The sequence below is a fragment of the Sander lucioperca genome, chromosome 1 (genome assembly GCF_008315115.2).
Source record: "Sander lucioperca isolate FBNREF2018 chromosome 1, SLUC_FBN_1.2, whole genome shotgun sequence".
NCBI classification, from domain to species: Eukaryota; Metazoa; Chordata; class Actinopteri; order Perciformes; family Percidae; genus Sander; species Sander lucioperca.
Window position 1 is genome coordinate 11918535 of NC_050173.1, and position 18520 is coordinate 11937054.

Here is an 18520-nt window from a genome sequence, read left to right on the forward strand (position 1 = left end):
CAGGGTGCAGTCTCCGTGAGTGTAGTTCAAGTGAGGTCATGTTATTATCCATCTGAAGCACTTTAATACGATTTTACTGAGTTTGGCTCAGACAAACATTAAGAGTTTGGTCAGAGGATTGGAAACGCCACCGTCAAGGAGTTACTTGTCTTCTTGCAAATCCATTGAATAAGTGTATGAATAAATGTTTCTTTCACAGGCGTGTTTCTCGACACTAATGGGCAAACACACACTTCAACAGGAAGAAAAACATAGTCCAACAGTCTGTAGGCTCAAACAAGCAAACAAAGCTCTTTATTCTGTGAAACCACAGTCCTCAATCACTTTGTGCTTGGAAGTTTCAGTTTGACAAACATAAATAATTAGTTTTTCTTTGTAGTTCATTTTACTTTTATTTCATATTGCTTATTGTTGCTGTCGGGTGAAAACCTTCTATCATTAAAACTTGTTTTTAAGGAAATGAAAAAAGACTCATTTGAAAACATTTTATTGAGATATTTCCCTCAGACGAAATTGCCTTGTCACTCTTTATGCCTGTAAAACCCACAAATAGATAGAAAGGGTGACCAGTAGCATTGATCTATGAAAAAACATAAAAATGACGAAATATGGAGAGACAAGGTTTTTGCCCAACAGTGACGTTTTGTATATTTATCTGCACTGATAAATATATATTTATTTATTCCTCTTTTCCTCCTTTGCATCGATCGCAATGGCATTTATTGGTGTTGGGTTCCATCTCAAGTATGTTTTTTTCTTTTAATTTTTCTTCTTTCTTTACTTTTTTTTCTGTCTCCCTCCTTTTTTTGTCTAAACAGAACAATATGGACAGAATGTTTCAGGTATTTATTTTTCTCCCTGATTAGTTTCATGTGTGAATATTCAGCAAATCACTAAAGCTTTCAAAGCCTTTGGTGGGTATTTTGTGCAAATTGAGAATCCATATGTGCGCTGAATGAGGTTGAGTACTATTATACTCATTGTACACCTCATCCATCTTTTTTGACTTCCTCTGATATGATATCTATGATAATGTTTTAATGTCTATACTGTAAGTGTTATAATCCTCTTAACTCTTTGCAGTACTCAGGAGTTAAACAGTTATGTATCAGCGGCTGCAGCAGTGCAGATGACTCTACGCTTCCCTATGCTTTGATTAGACTGCAGTGGTTTCAAACAACGTGCTGCTGTATGCTGAAAAATGGCTCTTTAGGGATCCATTTCTAATTGGCTCTGTGTTTGATCAGCATTAATAGATGAAACGTTGGCTCTTCTTCAGAGAATTCATATCCGAACATGACGTGATGAAGTATGCTTTGTGTGTGTATTTTCCCTCATGTTTCACTTTTTATCTCCTGCTCTCTCTCTCTCTCTCTCTCTTTCTCTCTCTCTCTCTCTCTCTCTCTCTCTCTCTCTCTCTCTCTCTCTCTCTATGTTTCTCTCTCTCTCTCTATGTTTCTCTCTCTCTCTCTATGTTTCTCTCTCTCTCTCTCTCTCTCTCTCTCTCTCTCTCTCTCTCTCTCTCTCTCTCTATGTTTCTCTCTCTCTCTATGTTTCTCTCTCTTGCTCTCTCTGTTTCTCTCTCTCTCTCTCTCTCTCTCTGTTTCTCTCTCTCTCTCTCTCTATATATGTTTCTCTCTCTCTCTCTCTCTCTCTCTCTCTCTCTCTCTTTCTCTCTCTCTCTGTCTCTCTCTCTGTGTTTCTCTCTCTCTCTGTCTCTCTCTCTCTGTGTCTCTCTCTCTTCTCGGCCATGACCACCTCTCTCTGCTCTTTTCGTTGCCTATCACAGGTCAAGGTTCGTGACCTGGAGCAGAAATGCAGGTCACGGAGTGAGCACTACCATCAGCTGTCCAACGAGCTGCTGAATTTCCGTTTGCAATCAGATACTGTGGACATCCTAAAATTTAATCCCGCTTCCACATCCCAGATCCTTCTCTCACCAGAGAAGAAACTCTCACAAGTCATCGTTGAATTTGAACCCCAGAAAGAGACAGGTGGGTCAGTGGTCTCAGCTCAAAGGCAAACTTCACACATATTTCATTTTTTTCACATTTTCTGCAATTCATTATCCTGATTATTATTATTATTATAAGTAGTAGTTGTGGCAGTAGTGCTTATGGTGATGGTTTATAATGGTTTAATTCAGATTTTATATCTTTACTTGATGCTGATTGTGGCACTGTGGGCTTTAAAGGGGAACAAGTTTACACATTTTTTCCGGACTCGGTCTGTCATCGGTCTGTCACGGTCTGTTAAGTTGCGTTTTAGGTAGGCTCCAGGTTTTGACAAGGAAGAAAAATGCGTTTAATGAGAAAAGACATTGGCTATTTTCGAAACGCCTACTATAGCAGTATGTACTGATTTGGCCAAAATGTAGCGTGCAGTATGCAAACAAAAGCAATTCTGCCAAAATACCAACACCAAAAATACCCAGATGTTACACAAATTCAGTAAAAATCTCCAGTATGCGCCTGACCAGTCTACCTTGCCTGCTGTGTCCCACGATGCAAAGAGCTGGAACAGTCACAACAACTTGTTTACTTTCACTTTCTAAAACCGGAAACTGGCTAAGCCTAGCCTAGCATACTGCAAAATAAATCAATTTAACAGTTTCATACGTCATACTACCGAAGAACACAGTACACAGTAGTATACTGCATACTGCGTTTGTCGGTTGTATGCAGTAGGTGGTTTCAAATACAAGCAATATGTTGTTTGTTAAATACAAGCAATATGTTGTTGTCTGTTTCTGCTGCAATGATTTTGATACTGTCTTTTTTTAAACTGTACATCGGGAGTCCGACAGTGTTATAGAAGTGCAATGCTAAAATCGGTGGAGTACTTTTAATAATAGGAAAATGTCACAAAGACTATCAGGGTTAAATGGTTCACTAACAGTGAGGTCTACCCATTCTTAAAAAAAAATTAATGCACTCTAGACCATGTAGATAAAAGCATCCACCAAATTACATGTGATCAAAAGGCTTGTGATCAGAACGAAATGAGAGTCCGAGGGATCTAATCGCCAGACGGCTCACACAACAGCTGGATCAGCTCACTCCTGACTAGAGGTGGACACCATTAGTGCAGATACTGCTTATTCATGATCAATATCTCGCCTAATTGATCACAGGCCTGATGTATGACATGAATGTGGTTTAACACATTAGTATTCCAATGACACGTAGTGCAACCTGCAGAGCCAGCAGATAGAGCCATATCAGTGATGTAGATTTATACCGTCTGGCACAGACCAGAGGTCTTTGAAGTGCTGGAAATCCTGTTTTATCTTTCTCTTCACTTGAAACAGAGGGGGGACTCACTGATGCTTTTGTGCTAATGCATAATATTACTCACTCACAAATCCACAAGAACCCACTGATACAGTGGACCCATGTTGTTGACTTACTTTAATTTCCTCAAGGAATTCAGCTGTTCACACTCGTTGACTGCAGTTTTCTATTTTGTATCTCCTGCGTTTTTCAAATGTGTGTGTTTTTCTTCCCCCGAGGACCTCATTGTTATTTAAGCACAAATGTGTTGCAGATGTGAGGTGTTGATGGGGGTGGAATAGCCTTTGCCATGAAGAGCGTTTGCTGTACACTCGCTTCAACAGGAGATCAATAGCTGTACAATGAGCAGCAAATAGGTGCAGAAGAAATGACAGTTGCTCTTTATTTGCTATGGAAATCAATGTCTCCCAGGCGATGAGAGTGTGGCACACACGCCGCTACTGATCTCCCAGTTCTTGCCCTGCACACCACAGACTGGAGACAGAGAAAGACCACAACTGCTGTCTGTCAAATCCAGCACCGTGACAATAGACCGCCCCAGAAGCCCTCGACAGCGGACCCCCTCAGAGGTGGGTCTGAGTGACACCACCATCACATTAATGCATGTGTAACTTATCAAGATAGTTTTAAGTTTCCTCTGTTCTCAGCATTAACCCGATTAGGTTGATTTATACAGCCATGTATTCAAACTTTAAGGGTAACTACCGTTTTTTTCAACCTGGATCCTATTTTCCTATTTTTGTGTGTTAGTAACTGATGGGTACAACAATCTTTGAAACTTATCCAGTATTAGGCATGAACGCTGTAACCGGCAGCTGCAATGTAACCCTATGGGGCAAGTGTGCATTGTCAAAACTAAAAGTTTTTTTTTTTGCCACTGAAAGGCTCAGATTATTATTCTAAGTGTCTGACAACATTACAGAAAGGATCCCTACAGAGACAGGCCTTTTTAAAACCTCTTTAAGACCTTTCTGTTTAATCAGAAACAGCTCTGAGGTCGCTAGCGCTAAACCCAAGACTCTATTTACTTTTAGTATGTATAGAGCCAACATATTTTCACATGTAAATCAAAAAACAAAAGTTGTGATTGTTGGAAACTGGAAAGACGACCCAAAACGGCTTTTTATAGTTTTATTTTGTTTCTGTCGACTTTGAATGAAGTGTATTTTACGATGCTAAAATAATATTTACATGGAGTCTGGTGGCTTTAGATGTTTTTGTGTTAAAGTGCCCATATTATGAAAAAATCACTTTTTCTGGGATTTGGGGTGTTATGTTGTGTCTCTGGTGCTTCCACACACATACAAACTTTGAAAAAAATCCATCCATGCTGTTTAGAGTGAGATACAGTTTCTGAATGTGTCCTGCCTTCAGTCTCTGGGTGAGCTGTTCAAAATCGGCACGAAACGAGCAGGCTAACCGCAACCATTAGCTCGTTAGCATGCTAATGCTAATGCTAACGCTAGCATGCTACCTCGTTCTCAATAGCAAAGCACTGCTACAACACACACAAGTTCACCATAATCTACAAAAGGAACTACTTACATGTGCGCCCTCATTTAGAAGTCTCCCAGCTAATCCTGCCTTGGAACTGACCGAAGTTGTAGAAACAGCCTGTCTTTTACTGTCTATGGAGCTAGCTAGCTGACATGATCTACATCTGAGCTACTGCACATGTGCAGTGCAATCAAAGATAGTACAGAAGAAGAAGAAGAAAAGAGGTCTCACTCTGTAGCTAAAACAGAGACCAGGTGAAAAGAGGATCTGCAGCAGTGAGAGAGAGCGCTGCAGTACAACAAAAATATGGTGTTTTTTGAAAATTAAACCATGTAAACCTATTCTGGTACAACCTTAAAATACAATTATGAACCTGAAAATGAGCATAATATGGCTGCTTTAAACAAAGGATCTTACTCTTTAACAGAAAGGCCAACCTCCTTAGAAATCCTTTCCATAATGCTGTCAGTGGCAAAAACAACACTTTTGTGAACGTAAATACAAGCTGCACAATTGCCCTATTAATTTACATTGTAGCTTGTTTCGCGGTCTCGCTTAACACTGGACCAATGTCAAAGACTGTTGTTCCCATCAGTAACTTAGACACAAAAACATGGGAAAATAGGGTCCAGGTTGAAAAAAAACATTAGTTACCCTTTAATAGCTTACTTTGCTTACTCTTGGGTTGAATCTCAGTTATGAATAGGATGTTAATGACATTTTTTTGGGGGTTCTCTTGTCAATCTATAGATGGAGGATGAGGCCAGCCCATCACCCAGGTCCAAGCCTCGCTACACTGGCCAGGTCCGCCTTTGCACTGCCCGATACAGGTGAATGAGATCAGCTTTAGGAATCTGTTGATTTTATTGCACATAATCATTTAAACTTTTGAAAAATGTACAAATAATTGGAAAAATAAAAGCTGCAGTAGTGAAAGTGAACTTCTCCTTTCAGTTATAACCCTTACGATGGACCAAACGAGCATCCTGAGGCAGAACTCCCCCTTGTGGCTGGAAAATATCTGTACGTGTACGGAAACATGGATGATGACGGCTTCTATCAAGGTGAGAAGTGAAACAAGACTCCAAGATGACATGGGAAATGAATTGTCATTATTAACTAGGCTTATTAACTGACAAATGTCTAAAGCAAATATTGCAGTCTAAAGATCAGAGGTTACAGTACAGCAGCCTTTGTTGCTTTTCAGGTCTGTGATTTAGGCCTGAGTACCTGTCTGCTGCTGTAGCAGAGGACGCTTGACAGTCACAACAAGCGTATGCATCATCAAGTATTAATTATCTCACAACGAGACAAAATGCCAAGACGTGTGTGTCAGCTCACAGTTATCCCCCAATTAATTTTTTCTATTTAGAGTATTTTATTTGGCATCTAAATCCCCACGACATCCTTTTAAAATGACCACGTCATATACTGTACTGTACATTATGGGTATATAGATCTTGTATATGTACAATGACATGTATTGCAAGCTTACATCATAATCAAAAAGACTATAATGCTGATGCATTGCTACAAACGTGGCTCTTCTTAGGTTACATGACATTTACTCAGCATTTGTCACCCTCATACTGTTTATGTCACATCCCTGCTGATTATTTTCATCCTGTGACCTGACCTCATCTTCATCAGTGCAGTGTATCTGTATCTGGCTCATGTTGCCATGCCTTTTAAGACTGTGGGATATCAAATGATATCAACAGATGATTGTGCTGTTGTTAAGCTGCTCTGATGTTGCTTTGAAAGCTCACATATTAAAGTTGTCATAACAGAATCAACCAGCTGACATTCAACCTGTTTCTTCAAAGTCAGTCATTTTCCCAATACGTGATTATTTTGGCTACACCTGTATGTTAGTATGCTCTGTGTCAGTGCACCAGTGTCACCAAGAAAAAAAAATCCTGTTCACTTTTTTTTTTTTACAACAGGTGATTGGAGTGATTTTCTGTCTAATCTCTTTAGAGTTATGAAGGCTTCTTCATCAGAGGCAATCTTAATCCTCCTGACTAGCAATCCTGCAGACATCGCAGCCTGATACAGACACAGTAGTACTCAGCTGCAGTGATTCATTAGCTGTAGGCGGTGAGATTGCATGGCATCGTGGAGGAGCCTTGTATTTACCACGCAGGATGGAGACTCAGGGCTTTAAACCAAGCTGTTGTCAAGATGAGACCTCGGTCCCTTTTAGGTTGATGACTAATCCAGCGAGGCTCAGCTAAATCATCAGCACACACACACACACACACACACAAACACACAAACACACACAGACGCACACAGATGGTCTTAAGGTCTGTGGAGAAAGGGATTGAAGGACAAGATGATAGTGAGATTTTTTTGAAGACAACCATCTTCCCTTTGGGAAAGAAACTACGGTGCAAGCCTAAGCGGGTGTTTTTTCAGCATTGACCGCAGCATCTACGTACATGCTCAGGGGTGTTCCTGAAAATGTTCAAAAAAAAAGCTAAAGTTCAAGTTCTTCGAAATGTTGAAATGTTTTCTTAGTTCTGTGTTTACTGGAGAGAGTACTAAAGATAGCATCAGAGAAGCTGTGGTAAATCTTACATCTTAGGGAATAGTACATACTGTATGTTTACATCTCCCACTTCTTACTCACTGACTCATTCCCACCCTGCAATGAAAGTAGCTCTCACTGATGATTAAGTGCATTCAAGTTACAGCTTTCCTTTTGTCTTTGTCTCGTAAGGAACCATTAGTGAAACTTAATTTTAACATTTGCATGAGGCATCACTGAGGGACTGCTGTGCTTTCCTATAAAGACGTTTTTTAAAGGGTAACATTTTCAGGTCGTTGGCATTAGACTTTTTGTTCTTCAACATGAACAGGAAGAACGAGACACAACATCTGCCTCTCTATGTCTTTCTCTTTCACAGGGGAGCTGCTAGATGGCCAGCGAGGACTTGTTCCGTCCAACTTTGTGGAGTTTGTCCAGGACAAGGAAAAGCTAGCGATTCAGTCTGGGGAGGGAGGAGAAGACCTGGGCCCACTGGACCATATGCCCCTGGCCTTGATGGCAGTGGATGGAGGTGCCTCACAGGATGGTCTCCTGGGCTCATCTAACGCCTTGGTTCCCTGTAGCAATGGGACAGGGGGGCCCATGGACCCTGAGGACCTGGCTGAAGACGTTGTGCCTTATCCCCGAAAGATCAACTTGATCAAGCAGCTGGCACGGAGCGTCATTGTGGCCTGGGAGCCTCCACTAGTGCCTTTGGGCTGGGGGAACATCTCTGGCTACAACGTGTTAGTAGACGGGGAGCTTCGTGCCAGTATAGCGTACGGTGGCCGGACCAAGTGTTTGCTGGAGAAGCTGGACCTGGACGGCTGCGTTCATCGCGTGTCGGTGCAGAGTGTCACGGACCGGGGCCTGTCAGACGAGCTGCGCTGCACCTTGCTGGTGGGAGCCAACGTGGTGGTGGCGCCGTGCGGCCTTCGGGTGGACGACATACAGCGCGACACTGCCGAGCTCTCCTGGTTGCCTAGCAACAGTAACTATGGTCACACCGTGTTCTTGGACGGGGTAGAGCATGCAGTGGTAAAGCCAGGAAGGTATATACTACGCTTTATCAACCTGAAGCCCCTGACGGTGTACAAAGTGACGGTGGTGGCACAGCCGCACCAGGTGCCATGGCAACTGCCTCTGGAGCAGAGAGAGAGAAAAGAAGCCGGTGTGGAGTTCTGCACTCAGGCTGCAGGTCAGCAAAGCTCATTTCTATACATAGAGATACAGTATCAATAATATATGCAGAGCTCCATACCAGACAATTGTCAGTATTTTTTTTATGATTGCTCTTTACACGTTTTAAAAAATGTTGGAGACAGATATAGATGACAGACTGCTACTATTCTACTGTTTATTTCAGTTTACTGTAATGACAGCTCAAATATGTAATGCCATATCAATGTTAAGGTTATTGTACTGTGCTGTAGAAGAGTACAGTACAGCATTGCCTTACCATGCCATTGTTGTGTATTGTATTTTGTCTAGGTCCACCACCATATTGCAGAACAGGTCAGAATGAAACATCAGTCCTGGGCTGGGTTTCCCAAATGTCTGAGCACTAAATGATTTTCTTCTATTGCAAACCAATGGGCAGAGATGACATTAGTGCTATGATAATTTTGGAAGAGGGCCATAGTCATGACACTGGGAATGATTATGACATAATGTTCAATATGAGCAATCAATGAAGGGATCTGGGCAACATGGCATTTATTGAACACAATGCTGTCATTTGTGTATCTATTGGAATTTAAATATATTTAAAAAAAACAAACAAACAAAGAAATTGTAAATGCAATGTTGCCCAAGTTTGCTTACTGCACTGAGCACATCACTAATTACAGAGCAGTCATGCATCGCAAGATATGATCAGTTATTATTCAGATGAGTCATTTCCTCAGCATATAGCCTAGCCTGTAGGAACCAGTGCTATATAAAGCAGTGCCCCTCCACTGCTCACTGGAGTGACCATTTTGTATGAGTGTGCATTTGCCTCTGCTTGAATGCAGTTGTGCATGTTTTATCCAGTGATCCAGAAGAGTGGAAGAGAAAGAATGGGCTGCAGTCAGTCTCTCTGGATTGTGTCCTGCATGCGGAGACAACAGCGCTTCTCTCAGGAGGCCCAGAACCCCACATTGTTTTATTTTACCTTCAATGTTTCTCCTCCCATAAAGAGTAGTATAGGGTTATGGGACAGTGCTAGACCAGAGGAACACACACATAATTGTTCATATTTGATTTTGTAAAAATACAACTACACTAAGAGAATTTCATTTTACAACTCAGTTTGATTATAGAGTATCTTAGATTATGTTAGTGTTAGTGTACTGCCATGATAACATGATCATTTAGTTAAATGACATTTTAAAAACACAGCACACAACTTTTGAATGTCCCCCATTGGCAATGTCACATAATCACAAGTATCCGCATGAACTGTGTATATCTACAAAGTACAAATAAGGTGTTGTGTCATTCTTTCACAAATTGAAATATGCAGAAATAAATGAACCCAGTTTGTTGTTTCTTGAATCCTCACTCCCACCCCCCTCCCCTATTGTATGTGGACATTTCTATGCATGTTGTGTGTGCCAATTTGTGCATTTGATGAATGCTTCACACCCTTTCCTCTTGTTTATATATTAGTGATATTAAAACAGTAAATATCTAACATAACTTTTTTAATTAAAAAAACAAATACCTGTTCTCTCATCTCCCAGGCCCTCCCCAGCCTCCCCAGGATGTACAGGTGCTCTGTGGGCAGGCTCCAGGGGTCCTACAGGTCCGCTGGAAGCCCCCCATCCTCTCTCCCATGGGCACATCCAATGGGGCAAATGTCGTTGGCTATGCAGTCTGCACTAAAGGACAGAGGGTGAGTTAGCAAGTGTTCGTATTACCGACCAAGACTACATCCTCTGTTAAAAGGTATGGTGAGGGGCTTATCTTGGGTTAAAGGCATCACTCATGGTTAGAGGGAAAATTAGGTACACTTTGTACAGTACCATGCATAGTACCACGGGACCGGTTTGTGGAGAATTCACAGGCATATTCATACTTTGCAGTGACGTCATTACCATGGATACCTGGCAGGCAAGAAACGCCGATAGAATAGCGATGAACAGTGGCCAGCCAGGGGAATTGCAGCCTTGCAGATGTCCAATACTACAATCAATCAACTATTTAGACCATATGTCACCAAATGTTAAAATTAGATATCACGAAAAGAACATACTCGGAACTTATGATCCATACACAGCACTCGCTGATGTTTTCATTGCTTTGAAGATGGCAAAGTCTCTACCAGACTTGGAGTTTGGAGATATTTACATCTATCTTATAGCGAATCTGTCACCTTACACCGCACAAAAAATGAAAGCCTACAAAAGTACAGATAGCTAAATTTTTTTCAAGAGAGGATGGGTTAACAATGCTGTCGTATGGGAGTTGAAAAACTATCTACTATATAAAAAATATATTCATAATCAAAGCAAAGGTGAGTGTTACTAGTTAGCTAGCTACCCGCTAACGTTTGCTAATCGTTGCTAGGAGAATGATGTTCTTGCCCGCCAGCCAGTAGTTATGACGTCACGTGCAAAGTATGAATTGGATCCATATTTTAAAGGCCCGCATACAGTATGTACACCATTGTGTGAGTTGTTTAATCATGTTTAATCCAGTTGAAACATGAGCACCTACATCACAGATGGGGTGGTAATAGCCTCTGTTTTGTGTTGAGCATTATGTCATCAGTGCCCTCAGCGCACACAGCAGTGCCACCTACTTGTGATTTATGTTCAGTGCAAGACTCTCAATCTGGGACCTGTGAACCTTTCGGAAAGGTCTCTCACTCCCTCTGGTGACTGCCAAAGTAAATCAACACAGTATGTTGAAACTTTGACAGCACAATGTTTTCTGCCTTATTATGTGCTTCACATACTTATAGCAAAATTGATAAATTGTGAGGGGTTTTTGCTCAGAACAAAAAGTTCTTTTTCGTTCTCTTAGTCTTGGAGTCTTAGGGTGGCACTAAAGGAAAGAGTTGTGTCAGTTGTTAAAAAGAATTGAATTCTGTTGATGTCACCTTTTAATTTTCTCTTGTTTAAATCCAGATAGCTGAGGTATTGTTCCCAATGGCAGACTATGTTACTGTCGAGCTGACAAGGATTCAGTGCCTGGAGGCCAGGGAAGTCATCGTCAGGACGCTATCAGTACAGGGAGAATCCCAGGACTCCCAAGTTGCCGTCATTCCAAACAACCTCCTTGTGCCTCTACCTGCTCTGCCCCTGCCACCGCCAATGCACCCCCACGCAGGCCCCCCTCCGCACTCCCATGCTCAACCCCACCTCCAATCCCCTCACCATCCTCATGCCACACCCCAACTTCCCGCTCCACCCCAGGCACATGGACAACCACTCCAACCACATCCTCCTCACCCTCAACCCCATCCCAGAAATTCCCACCCAGGTGGACCCCCGCAACCCCAGCTTCGACCCCCACGTCCTCAGCCCCTACACCTTCAGCCTTACCCTTCCCAACAAGGTCCCAGGCCCCAGCACCAACTGCCTCTGCTACCCCACCCCCATCACCACCCTATACCTCAGAGACCAGTATGTGCCAGAGACCTGGATGCCAAAGAGCACGCGGCCCACCACGGGGGAGCTTTTCCTCCTGGCCAGCCTGGCTGGGACCCCACACGCTCGCCCTCTTCCCAGCCTCCTGTGCCCATGCAAGGCCACACCCTTGAGGCCCCTCCCCCTGCCAATCCACGCTCCCCCTCCCCCCAGAGGATTCTTCCACAGCCTCGAGGCACACTCATCCCGGACACGGTGGCCAAAGCCATCGCCCGAGAAGCAGCGCAAAGGGTGGCAGCAGAAAGTGGCAAGGTCTGATGATAATTTCTATGACTGTCAGTATATTTACAATATAAAGACAGCAGATTGCAATGTCAAACTAGTAAAAATGTAAATATCAAGTCAAAAATCAATAATGAAGTACCACTGGTACCCCCTTGTCTCTGTTACTCACTAACCTCACTTTTCATGCATGTTTTCAGGGGGACAGGAGGCAGGGCAAATACGGAGAGCAGGGTCGTTCATTTCACCAGCATCACTCTGATGAGGAAGAGGAAGACGAAGAAGGGTTTGCGGGCGGCCGTCGGAGAGGACCCTCAGTTGATGAGTTCCTCAGAGGCTCTGAGCTTGGGAGGCCGGTAAGAACAATATGATAAGTGATGGATCTTTTTACCTTCTTTAGTCCCAATGTGTTTTCAATGGACAACCTCTTACGTGTGTGTATGTTTGGACGTGTGTGTGCATGCATGTCTGGGTGGTTGCATGCATACACTCCTTTGACCGTGTCTCTGTGTGTGTTCATGTGCGTGTGTTTGCCCACCCATGTGTGTTTGGTGTGTGCATGTCTGTATGTATGTATGTGGACTTAAACAAATGCGTCTGTGTGTTTGTGTGTTTGTATGTGTGTGACTGCCAAAAGCCTCACTATGGTCACAATGAAGATTATCACAGCGAAAGCAGCCGGGGCTCTGACCTGTCTGACATCATTGAAGAGGATGAGGAGGAGCTGTACTCTGAGATGCAGCTGGAAGAGGGACGTCGACGCAACACGCACAACACACCCAAGGTGCAGTTCTTTGCACTTATTCTAAACCCAAGAGTCATAACCACCCAAATTTATTATTATTTAGTGAACTGCACAGGCACAGATACTTCAATTGAGACTGCTGCCTTGACTTGCATTTGATGTGTTGTTAGTGTGTGTGCTGAGTTTAATTCAAATTCATAGAAAAAGGGAGAAATAAATCAGCACCATGGAGAGAAACAGAAAGAGCCAGACTGGGTTTCAGTGCTTTCAGGCAGCATATCAACATAACGGTACCAGTACCGGAGCAGTTTGATCATCTGGTCTGGACCAACTTTTATGATATTAGTCATCAAAACTTGCTATTTTGCTAACAATCTACTATTTTTTAAGCTGCAATCTTCTCTATTTAGCTATGTGATGAGATTATACTCGGTACATAGCAGCAGCCTGTGGTGTATGATACCGGCTATTAGTAGGATCGGAGGTAGTCTCGTTGCCAGACCTTCCTCCACAGCGCTCCGGAGGAAGGTCTGGCTAGTCCACACAACAATCCGGGATGGGAGAAAAACGTGCTCTGGTTTATTGGCATTTCTTTAAACCAATCACAATCGTCTTGAGCGGCGCTAAGCGACGGACACAATGATGGGGCCTCTGCAAAATAGCCTCGGGAAGGAACTTGTTTTGGTGGAACAACAATGTGTGCGTTCAAAAGTTGTTTGAGGAGCAGTTCACCATAGTACTCATAAATCGGGCGGAGTTAAGAATGCCAACACAAAGAAAGCAGTGAGGGACATCTGGTGGAATTTCCGGCAGCACCTGAACAATCTCAGAAATGAAACGTCGTCGATATAGATCGGAGGTAACATGGAGCTGCGCCTTGCCACCGCCTGCTGGCACAGAATCAAAATACAGAACATTGTCGCAAAGCTGCAGAGAGCACCTTTAATGTTTCAGCTCTATGGAGAGAAATGAAGATAGACTGGGCGTGAGTGTGTTCAGCACCTTGGAGAGAGACACAGAGAGAGACTGGGTTTGAACAGTTTAGCGCTGTGAAGGGAGTCTACACAGTAACATACGGTAGACAGTGCTTACCGATATCTTTGACACCATTTTTTTTTTTTTTTTTTTAACGTATGTTATCAGTATTCGCTTATTTGGAATGTTAACATTTCCCGTGGGCTTGTGTGTGTCTGAGTGTGTGTCTCTGCGTCTGTGTTTTAGTGTGCCTGCCTTTGAGTGCTGCATGATTTTGTTTACATACAATTTGTCAACGTGCCTTTTTTTCACATACTGTTTTGCGAGTATGTCCATTTGTCTGTGAGCAGCTCATGAATGTTTAATGTTTGCGAATTTTTTCTGTGGTTTATGTTTATTTCAGGCCAACGCTGGAGGCCGTCATGACCGGGAGACTGGGCGAAGAACTCATCATGGCGGTTCCCAGCCTCAGAGACGACCTCTAATGGTCCCCTCCATTGGTCAGTATGGGTGGGTGGCTAGAGAGAGCGGAGGGGAGTGTCTTTAAGATATATATATATTTTTTTTTATGTTTTCCGTGCCATAGAACAGAAGCGTTTGTTGCTCTGTTAAAACCATCATGAGCTTCTCTGTGTCTCCAGATAACCACTGTGTCTATGAACCATGCTCATGCCCTTCACTACCTGAACATAAGTTTGATCTTGCAGAGATTATTATGATGCAACAAGCTGACACTTTTCTTAAACCGCTGTACACAGTTGCACTACACACTGATACTCTGATGAAGAATCTGACAATCACGACAGTAGTTTTTTATACTTTCCTGTGTCTATGTGTTTTTACCTTGTTGTCTAAGCAACAAAAAATCTTCAGTTAACCTTTTGGGAGGGGAATGTTGAGATTTGCATTGTAACCCCATCACCCTCTAATTGGTGTTTCCTGTAGAGGTAACCTCTGAGAATAACGGTGAGGGAAACCCCATCACCGAGGATGTTTACTATGGCAAAGTAGCTCGGCACAGGAAGTGGTCTTCCCGCAGGCACATGGGCGGCACCAGGTCTCCCCATGGTATGTGCCTGCAGTCCTGTTTCTACCACCACAGCATGGCAACAACAATGCCACCAGCAACTGGCAAAAAAAACAAAACAGCAAGACGTAGCTGTGGACACTTGCAAGTGCCTGTTTCTCTGTCTCAAATAATAATAGTTATTATTATGCTTACAGTTGAACAGCATGACTGCACTGCACTGAAATGGTGGACCCACTGGCAAGCCATACCTGTGGTCCAGGATGAACGTTTCCACAGTTGCAGATGATAAATGATTGACTGCTCAGAGAATGCCTCACTCACTGCACTGAACTCCAGATGCCTGCTAAACCCCTTCCCTTTGTGGTACAACCACACTTTTAATGAGAGCATTCATGCATGAGATTTTAAAGACATATAAGTGGTAGACATTAAATGACTGAATGACTACACATTCACTGCTTTTTTTTTTATATAGATGTTTAAGTTTCTTGAGTATGAAATACAGTATCAGTTGTTGGAAATGCAGTTATCCCTTATATTTTTTTTTGCTAGTACCGCATAAATACAATTACCAAACCTTCTGTAGCTTGGCATATGCTCACCCAGGAGCAATGCATTTCACATCATGCTTGTTTTTTAAAGCACCAAAATAACCCTTTGGCCCAACAGTATCACACTTTGCTAGCTAGTACATTTTTCCAAATTCGAATATATATGACAGGCTTCCACAACAACTGTGCTTTAAACCTCTTGCAGCTACAAGGGTTGGCAATGTGTGGGAAGTTTTGGATTTTTGCTTCAAATCACTTTCACTCAAATGTTTTTATATGAAGTGAAAATAGACATATGGAGTTGTATCTTTATTTTTCTTTAGGTTTCATGTAGCATGCATGTCTTGTGTGTTTCTGGTGTACATGAATCACACTCTGTGTATTGCACCATGGTTTGTCTTGCTTCTCATTTGTCTCACACTGCATTTTCAAACATAAAAATAGACAAAAGTATAAAAGTGTGTGTGTGTGTGTGTGTGTGTGTGTGTGTGTGTGTGTGTGTGTGTGTGTGTGTGTGTGTGTGTGTGTGTGTGTGTGGGGCTGTGTGTGTGTAAATAGTAAATAGTTGACTGACCACAGATTTTTTCCTGCACGCTGATAGGCACAATTGTGGCTAGACAGAAAAATCAAATCTGTCATGCAATACAGCAAATCAATGAGACATTTTGAGACAAAATTGATTCAAGCATGGCTAAGACATCAATATGTAAACATATGGACTTGCTCTTCATAGGAGTGTATATACTATATGCAACAATTTATTCACCAAATGATTTTCAAGTTTAGTTTCTGAGCCCTGAAATCTGTTCAATTTGTGACTGAACACCACAAACACAGGCTCACATTTTACAGAAGACAAACTACGGTGGCCGACAGGGGCAGACGCCCTGCAACTTAAGAAAACACACGCAAATAGACAAAACACAAGCAAATTAAGAAAACAACTTCATTAATTTGACAACACATGCGCAGCATTCAGCAGACGCGCTGCAAATACCACAACACAACCAAATACATAAACGCGCTGCAAATAAAAAACGATGCAAAAAGAAAAGCACGCAAACCCCGAAAAAAGAAGCGATGCAAAAAGAAAAACAACTTCATTAATTTGACAACACATGCGCAGTATTCAGCAAACGCGCTGCAAATATCACAACACAACCAAATACATAAACGCACTGCAAATATACACAACACAACCAAATAGATAAACGCGATGCAAATATGAAACGATGCAAAAAGAAAAGCACACAAACCCAGAAAACAAATGCAACAAAAAAACGCTGCATCCAGATTACACAACGGAAGTTCTCCAGGCCTCTAGAGGGAGCAGCTAGTGGAACAGCTGGATTTTCGACCGTTATTAACCGATATTAAATTCATATTATTATTATTATTATTAATAACATAATATATTATTAATATACAGTCTATGCTCCCGTCTCATGCCCTCCCGGCTGGTGCTGTCCCCGAGCTTCGGCTTTTCAAAATAAAAGCTTGCGTCTGGTCCGCTATGTGTTTGTACTTTGGTGTGTTTGATGTTTGTGAACTAAACAGTACGGCAATCATGCTAATGAATACAATAACTTTTTCAGCAGATGTCTTACTTACAACACGTTGGAGTTAGCAAAGCAGTTTTGTGTTTATATGTGCAGGCGGGATTTATTCAGTTTGATAAATCCCACGGTAAATTGGCTGGTTTACTAACAGGGAGGGACTAGAAATCCTGTCTGTTTTTTGTATTTCAAGAGCGAATTGCTCCACAATATGAATACATATTGATCACTTATTTTGTTGGTAACCGTTGTTGTATGATCACAATATTACACTTAAGGAGGCCTACACTTCAGTAATTTCGGACCTCGAAATTAAACCCTCTCATGTGGCTTAAACAAACGTCAACGTTAAACGCTGATGCAGTTTTAAATGTTTTATCACCACAAGTTTACAGACGTCTCTGCTGATTGAGTATCAGCTGGGACCTGAGCCGAGACACACCCACCAAACGAGAGAAAACATATCTCAAACATAGATTTAATATTTACAGTCTATGCAGTTTCTCTCTCTCTCTCTCTCTCTCTCTCTCTCTCTCTCTCTCTCTCTCTCTCTCTCTCTCTCTCTCTCTCTCTCTCTCTCTCTCTCTCTCCCTCCCTCCCTCTCTCACCGTGGGGTCGAAAATCCAGCTGTTCCACTAGCTGCTCCCTCTAGAGGCCTGGAGAACTTCCGTTGTGTAATCTGGATGCAGCGTTTTTTTGTTGCATTTGTTTTCTGGGTTTGTGTGCTTTTCTTTTTGCATCGTTTCATATTTGCAGCGCGTTTATCTAATTGGTTGTGTTGTGTGCATTTGCAGTGCGTTTATGTATTTGGTTGTATTGTGATATTTGCAGCGCGTTTATGTATTTGGTTGTATTGTGATATTTGCAGCGCGTTTATGTATTTGGTTGTATTGTGATATTTGCAGCGCGTTTATGTATTTGGTTGTATTGTGATATTTGCAGCGCGTTTATGTATTTGGTTGTATTGTGATATTTGCAGCGCGTTTATGTATTTGGTTGTATTGTGATATTTGCAGTGCGTTTATGTATTTGGTTGTATTGTGATATTTGCAGTGCGTTTGCTGAATGCCGCGCATGTGTTGTCAAATTAATGAAGTTGTTTTTCTTTTTGCATCGCTTCTTTTTTCGCGGTTTGCGTGCTTTTCTTTTTGCATCATTTTTTATTTGCAGTGCGTTTATGTATTTGGTTGTGTTGTGTGTATTTGCAGCGCGTTTGCTGAATGCTGCGCATGTGTTGTCAAATTAATGAAGTTGTTTTCTTAATTTGCTTGTGTTTTGTCTATTTGCCTGTGTTTTCTTAAGTTGCAGCGCGTCTGCCCCTGTCGGCCACCGTAACAAACATAAAAACTATGTTTGCAAATATTAAATATTTCTACAAAGAAACAAAGTCTCCTCCAAAGTTCCTGTTTTGTGTGTTGGACCACATTCAGTGGTCGCTTGTTCTAGCGATGCAGGATGATGGAATGTGTTTGTCTTCAATG

The 18520-nt window shown here is 42.2% G+C and overlaps 1 protein-coding gene across 11 annotated transcripts in view; it reads left to right on the top strand.

Annotated features, from left to right (window-relative positions):
• si:ch73-287m6.1 (RIMS-binding protein 2) overlaps positions 1-18520 on the top strand; it is a 76086-nt gene that overhangs the window by 48802 nt on the left and 8764 nt on the right. For 9 of the 11 annotated variants that reach the window (XM_031277871.2, XM_035998446.1, XM_031277872.2 and 6 more), the window contains 13 exons: positions 819-842; positions 1790-1994; positions 3705-3862; positions 5541-5620; positions 5745-5854; positions 7703-8521; positions 8815-8838; positions 10050-10201; positions 11439-12212; positions 12383-12538; positions 12820-12966; positions 14306-14402; positions 14848-14970. In XM_031277871.2, coding sequence (XP_031133731.1) covers positions 819-842; positions 1790-1994; positions 3705-3862; positions 5541-5620; positions 5745-5854; positions 7703-8521; positions 8815-8838; positions 10050-10201; positions 11439-12212; positions 12383-12538; positions 12820-12966; positions 14306-14402; positions 14848-14970 — 2869 coding nt within the window. The remainder of the gene's footprint in view (positions 1-818; positions 843-1789; positions 1995-3704; positions 3863-5540; positions 5621-5744; positions 5855-7702; positions 8522-8814; positions 8839-10049; positions 10202-11438; positions 12213-12382; positions 12539-12819; positions 12967-14305; positions 14403-14847; positions 14971-18520) is intronic. The other 2 variants (XM_031277877.2, XM_031277878.2) reach the window with 2 other exon arrangements.